Genomic DNA, 7122 nt, shown 5'->3' with positions numbered 1-7122 from the left:
AAGTAACTAGCGTTATTCGACGATCGAACGAGAGGTCGAAAGTTCCGTAAGAAGAGAGGATTAAAGCGCTAACGAGCGAGCGAACGCGAAAGCGATGGACAAAGAAAAAAAAAGTATTTCTGGGCTGTGTGCTGAATTGACATGTGATTTCAATATTTTTATGTATACGATGTATTATTGAATCATTCTTGCTCTCTAATTAAATTCAATTTGATATTCCATCTTCGATCAAGTGAATCGATTTTTTTTGCAAATTGAGAATCATTACGACGAGACACAGGTATGAAGGAATACTAATTGTTTGAATGATAATAAATTGAATTTCAGGAATATATAAAAAAATTCCTACTTATTAAAATATAGAAATGATATATTTTAAATATTAGCAATTTCAAATAGATAATAATTCGATATAAAAGATCTTCAATTTATTGAGAGTTAGTTTAGAGATATGGTTAATTTATATTGGTTAGAAAGAATTTTATACTTGTTGAGAATAAGGAAAAAAAAATTAAAAAATTAAAATGTTGAATATTGAATATTAACAAATTATAAAAAAAAAATATGTCTGCAAATTACTATAATTATTATAATTTTATCAAAATAAAATTTCTATTAATGCAGACTATAACAACCTCAATTTTTTTTATTTTTTGAAAAAATATATATATTTTAAAAGTATGAAAAAGATGAAGATAATGGAATATTTAATTTTTATTTAGAGATCTAAATAAAGTAGATTAAAATAATTTTAAAGAATCAAATCTTTAAACAATTACGAGAAAAAAGATATTGACTTTACATTATATAAGAATTAATAAATCAATACAAGCAGAAATAAACTGATATATAAATCAAAAACTTTTTTTCATATTGTTTCAAGATTTATTTCGATATTTTAAAACTGTTTCAACTAAAACTGATAATTATTTTCGATTCTTAATTTAATAATAAATATTATAAATATAATTACAATATTAAAATTATAATTAAGTAAATTAATAATGAAATAATAATACTGGACAATTTCTTTTTTATATTTGCTCTAAGAATGTATTTCCTTATATTCTTATTCCCTTGTTATTCTTTACTTTTTCATTTTTTTTAGTTTTAATCAAATATAAACCATTTTTATAAAATATTTTAAAATGAAAAGCTTTTTCAAATAATAAAAATATACATATACTTAAAACCACAGCTCAAAAATATTTCGATATTGCATTAAAATATCGATTTTGTATTAATTCTAAATAATTTTTTGTTTTGCATATATCATGAGTTAATTTTGTTATTTAATAGTAATATTGTATCTATATAATAATAATTTTAATAATAATAGTTTTATAAAAGAAAATATCATTTATATATTTTTATTGTATGAAAATTTTTCTAGTTTGTCTTGATATAAATATCTCGATTAATTAATCTATCATAAATTATAATAAAAGTAAAAAAAAATTGAAAAAATTCAATAATTATTTAAATCAAAGCAAATCAAAAAATTTAAATCAAAATTATCTTATTTTTTTTTCTTTTTATTTTCATTATAATTTGATTATTTCAAAATTCAAAAAGCATAAAGCAAACATAAATATGCGATAAGCAAAATTTATAAGCTAATTAAAAGCACGCTTATTAAAAATTTATTTCAATAATTGATACTTTTAAATTCTAAGTAAAAAAACATTGTGAGACAACATGTGATACATAAAATTTTTACATGTAATGAAGTGAAATTTGAAAAAAATAAATGTGACATACATATGATAATATATTTTATTACATATAACCTATATTTTATTTGTATTTTCATATTTAAATTTATAATATTTATTATTAAGAAACTTAAAAATATCTTTTTTTCGTCTATGAAGGATTTTATTATTTAAATAAAAACGTTTAAATAAATCTTATTATATTTTATTTTGAATAAATAACTTATGTTCTATTATAATTTAATTGCATTTTAATATGCAATTTTTTTTAAATATCACAAAAATTGTATCTATTCAAAACTGAAAAATATAATATAATATATTTTTATATTATAATTTAAATTATAAAATAGTTCAATTTAATATTTATCAAAATTTCTTAGTATTAATTAAATTATTGTAGTGCTGTTTTGTTCTGAAAATACAAAATATATTTAAAAAAATATTAATCTAATATATAAATAATTATTATATACCTGATTTATTTTTTTCATCTTATTTTCAACAACTTGAAGACTTTGACTTTATTATGGCTCATTATAATTATAATACAAAATTTATTGTAAATTTGTAATGCAATATTTGAAATAATACTTCTAAGAACAAAATGTAGTTATTTTTATAAATTCTTGCAAATAAAAAGAGATTTGAGGCCTCAATAAACAAATAAATTAAAATATAATAAGTGCATAATGAATTCATAAATAATACAAGATTATTAATAAGACAAAATAAATTTAATTCATAATATAATTTTACTAAATATTAAAAAATATTAAAAAATTATAAATCTATATAAATAAGAATGTGTTTAAATATGAAATTTATAATTATTTTTACTTTTTTATTATATTTTATATATTATAATAACAATTTTATATATAATTTTAAATAAGATATATATATATATATAAAATAATAATTATAAAATATAATTTAACTTTAATTAATTTTATTTATACATTCATACATATATCATATATATATCAATTTAGATATATGCAATATTCAAACAAATATTAATTTAGACATATGCATTATTAAAATCATATATATATGTACAATAAATTTTATCACATAATTATGTCGTTATAAAAATATTGCAGTAACATAATTGTTAATGCTAAAAATCTTAAATCCTTTAACTTTTTAAAAAATTAATGTAATCTATTCAATAATATAATTTTATGTTTGAACTATTCTTTTTTATCACATATGATGATAAATTAAAAAAGAATGAATAATAAATATATAATATCAATAATGAGATTTTAATTTTTTGTGATTTTAAATTAAAATTCACTAATTTTTCAACAAAATAAGTTACTTTTATTAAATGTTTTTTATATTAAAAATACAATATATTATATAAAAAATGAATATTATAAAATATAATACCACAAAAGCTGCATATAAGTGAAAATTAAAAAAATTAGAATGATTCACTTGATATATAATAATTAATAAAAAACACTTTTATTGAGGCCACAATATTCAATCATATGTATCTAAATACAATTGAATATAATTCATTTTATCTCACCATGATATTTTGCAACAAATTAACAATAAGTAAAATTTTGTGCGATTATATAAACAATTCATTCAGTAATAATACACTTTCAAAAACTTTGTAATAAGAACTTATTAATTTCATTGATTGCAAATTATTAATCACATAATGTCTTTCAACAAAATAATAATACATCAAATACGACTAAAAAATCTAATCGATAAAGGACATGCACTGTCTAACCTTATATTTTGTAATATTGTCACAATATAGTTTTTAAGAAAATAATTTTTGAAAGAAATTTTTTATTATAAAAAATTACAATTTATTATTTTGCTTAACTAATCTAGAATATAATATAATAGTAATAATATATTTAAATACGTTCATAAACAAAACCTATTATTAAATTAATCTAAAAACACTTCTTACTAAAAATCCCTAATATTGTCTAGATACAAAATATATTTTATTAATATTACATTTAAATTTATTACTTATAAATGATTTAATATATTTGTTTTATTTCATAAATAATTTATTTTACATTATAGAAAATATGAAAGAATTTTTATTTGAATACATATTTTCTTTAATTTATATTTATATTTGATATTTAGAAAACACTGTTATAATTATTTTAAATTATTCCGAAAACATATTTCTTTTTTCTTTATTTTTATTTATTTATATTAAAATGAAATTTTTAAGACTTTCTAAAAAGATTGGCGTTTAAAAACTATTTAATTTACTCTGTAATTCTTCATTCTCAACGCTAGATGTCATAACAAAATGTCAAATTGATTTACCTATATTCTTCTATCAACTTTATAATCAATGATGAAAAATGTCAAGTGTTTAATTGTACAACCTGGCAGCTCAATTATAAGGATTTAAAATGACTTCTGTTGACTGGGATGAAATTAAAAGATTAGCAGCTGATTTTCAAAAAGCACAATTAAGTTCTACACTACAAAAGTATAATTTATTTTCATAACATATATTTCTCTTTTTTTAATAATTCTACATTATTATAATAAAATTTATAACAAATTAATTTTAAACAGCTGTAGAATGAAATTATATTTTCTTTTATAGATAAAATAAATTTAGTTCATATTAAAAAAACTATTTGGTATAGTTCTGAAAAAAATTCTATTTGCAATAATTTTTTTCAAAAATAATAATTTAATCTAACATATTTTATCATAATTTTTGTTCTATATTTTTTTATAATATTTTTTCTAACAGGTTATCAGAACGCAATTGTGTAGAAATTGTAACAAAATTAATTGAGAATAAATTGTTAGATGTAATATTTACTAATGATGGTAAAGAATATGTTACACCTCAATATCTTGGCAAGGAAATTAAAGATGAATTGTATATTCATGGTGGAAGAATCAATTTAGTTGATTTATCACAAATTCTTAATGTTAATTTGTCTCAAATATCTAAAGTAGCAAATGATTTAGAAAGACATAATAAAGGATTAAAAATAATACTTGGACAACTTATTGATAAAACTTATACAAATAAAATTGCTGAGGAAATCAATGACAAATTAATCCAACATGGATTTATTAATGTGTCAGAGTTGACAATTCATTATGATTTACCAGCTGATTTTTTACAATCGATAATTGAAAAAGAATTAGGAAAAACTATATATGGCAAACAAGATACTCAAGATTCAAGAGTTTTTTATACAGAAAGTTTTATAGCAAGAAATAGAGCAAAAATAAGAGGTGCCTTATCTGCAATTACAAAGCCTACACCATTATCAGCAATTTTGGGACAATGTTCTGTTTCTGAAAGAATATTCTTTTGTGAGTATAATATAAATTGCATATATAAATAAAATATACTAATATATAATAATATGTTTATATTTTGAGCATTATTATGTTTATATTTACAGCAATTCTAGATAGTTTACAAGAAATGAAACAAATTCCTGGTATTGTAGCAGGAAAACAAGGAACAAATAGTCTTTATATACCAACCATATATTCAAAGAGTCAAAATGAATGGGTAGATAATTTTTACAAACAAAATGGTTATTTAGGTCTGTGCTTCATTTTATAATATAAAAATAACTAATGATATGATAATAACATATTTAAAATGTAAATATGATCTTTCAGAATATGATGCTCTTATTCGTCTTGGAATATCAGATCCACCAAATTTTATTAAACGTCATTTTCCAAATGAAAATATAATTTTCTTAGATTCTGTTGCTGTGGGTACAAGTATTAGAGATCAAATAGATTCAAATATTGAAGAAGCTATTGCAACTGGATCTTTTGTTGATATAAGTCCTCTTTTACCATCTGTATTTTCTGACAAAGATATGGAAATGCTTCTTAAAATTGCAGAGAAAAAAATAAACAACAATACATATGTATTTGCAAAAACTGTAATTATGTCTGATGTATTCCTACAATCTTTAAATAAATCATTCGAAGCAATGGCAGAAGCAAAAGCTAGAGAAGCAGTAGCTAGTGGACAATGGTTTCAAACAATAGCAGAAAATAAAATTAAATCTAAATCAGCAGATTTAATATTTGAAAATAAAGGAAACAAAAAAGAAGAACGTCGAAAAAGGGCTGCAACTGGTAAAGCGGGTGGTGGTAATCAAGGAAGAGAGACAAAAACCAAATCTACTAAAAAGAAATATTTACAAGGAAAAATTCGTGACAATGAATCCGATGATGAAAATATAAAAGTTGCTTCAACAAAAATTGAACTTAAATTAGTCTATTTAGACGATATTAAAAATGAAATTGCAAAAGATGATAATTTAACGATAATTGATGATTTAGTAGATGAATTAGCATTATATTTAGAACAAAAAATAAATAACTATGCTATATCCATTGCAGATCAACTAGCACAAAACAATAAAACTACTAATTTAAGTGAAATTGAGGAACGTTTAAATATTTTAATAACAAATATTAAAATATTTGATAAAGGCATTAAACATATGGATAAAACAGATCAACCTGCTTTAACAAAATATTTATTAAAATCTCTTGTAACTGATTTTATAAACGAATTATTTAAATTAGCCGCGCAACAAAATATGCTTCAATTTCCTGAAAATATTACTACCGAAATAAGACAAAAAATATTACTTGACTTACCAGAAGATGTGAAAGAACCCTTAAATAATATACACAAATCTATCACTGGAAATTCTATAGATGATTTTTTAAATTTTGTAGATGCAGCAATGGCAACTTGCTGTTTGGTATTAAAAAAATATGATAAAAAGAAAGAAAGACCATTTATTTTAGGCCATAGAGAAGCCTTATTAGAAGAGCTTAATGGTACCCAAGATCCTGCATTGGCATTACATCTAGTTACAAGTATACTGTTTACTGCAGCAACCCAAAGTGTTTTACATATGTCTGGAAGACATGTATCTACAGTACTTTCATTTCTTCAAACACAATTACAACTTCCAACAATGAAAATATTATTTAAATATCATGGTATGAAATATTTTATAGTTTAAATATTCTATAAATTTATGTGCAATATATTATTATTAATATTATTAATATATATATTTATTTGTGTAATACTTATATTTATATTACAGATATGGTATTAAAAAATTTAACTTCTTCAGATGAAGAAATAAAACTTGCTATTCAGAAAGATCTAGAACTTGGATTGATGGAAATAAAAAATATTGCAATTAATTATAAACAACATTTAAAAAATGATAAACTACAAGAACAGTGAATAAAAACACATAATTGTATATAAATATAAATATTATTAATTTGTATAAAAATATACTCAAAAAGTTTTATATTGTTTTGCAAATTATGAAATTTGCAATAAATTGCAATAAATTATTAAAAAAATTAAAAAAAG

General features: G+C 20.0%; 1 protein-coding gene across 1 annotated transcript; it reads left to right on the top strand.

Annotated features, from left to right (window-relative positions):
- Nucleotides 1-11: 11 nt before the first annotated feature.
- On the top strand, nt 12-7121 carry Ufl1 (UFM1 specific ligase 1). Its single transcript, XM_003691083.4, has 6 exons — nt 12-280; nt 4008-4206; nt 4480-5057; nt 5150-5296; nt 5376-6731; nt 6842-7121. The coding sequence occupies exons 2-6, from the start codon at nt 4127-4129 to the stop codon at nt 6985-6987; spliced, it is 2307 nt and encodes a 768-aa protein (XP_003691131.1). The 5' UTR covers nt 12-280; nt 4008-4126; the 3' UTR covers nt 6988-7121.
- The last annotated feature ends 1 nt before the right edge of the window (nt 7122 follows it).

Source organism: Apis florea, unplaced genomic scaffold (genome assembly GCF_048593485.1).
Source record: "Apis florea isolate Af1SG1 unplaced genomic scaffold, ASM4859348v1 contig_3391_pilon, whole genome shotgun sequence".
NCBI classification, from domain to species: Eukaryota; Metazoa; Arthropoda; class Insecta; order Hymenoptera; family Apidae; genus Apis; species Apis florea.
The sequence above is the reverse complement of the archived record's forward strand: the minus strand, read 5'-3'. Positions and strand labels throughout refer to the sequence as shown.

What these genes read in the sequence shown, in the direction of transcription:
- Ufl1 (XM_003691083.4), top strand. Translation starts at nt 4,127, where the DNA reads ATGACTTCTGTTGACTGGGATGAAATTAAAAGATTAGCAGCTGATTTT. An exon ending in TTAAGTTCTACACTACAAAA is followed by an intron (nt 4,207 to 4,479) that starts GTATAATTTATT and finishes TTTTTCTAACAG; the next exon opens with GTTATCAGAACGCAATTGTG. An exon ending in AATATTATTTAAATATCATG is followed by an intron (nt 6,732 to 6,841) that starts GTATGAAATATT and finishes TTTATATTACAG; the next exon opens with ATATGGTATTAAAAAATTTA.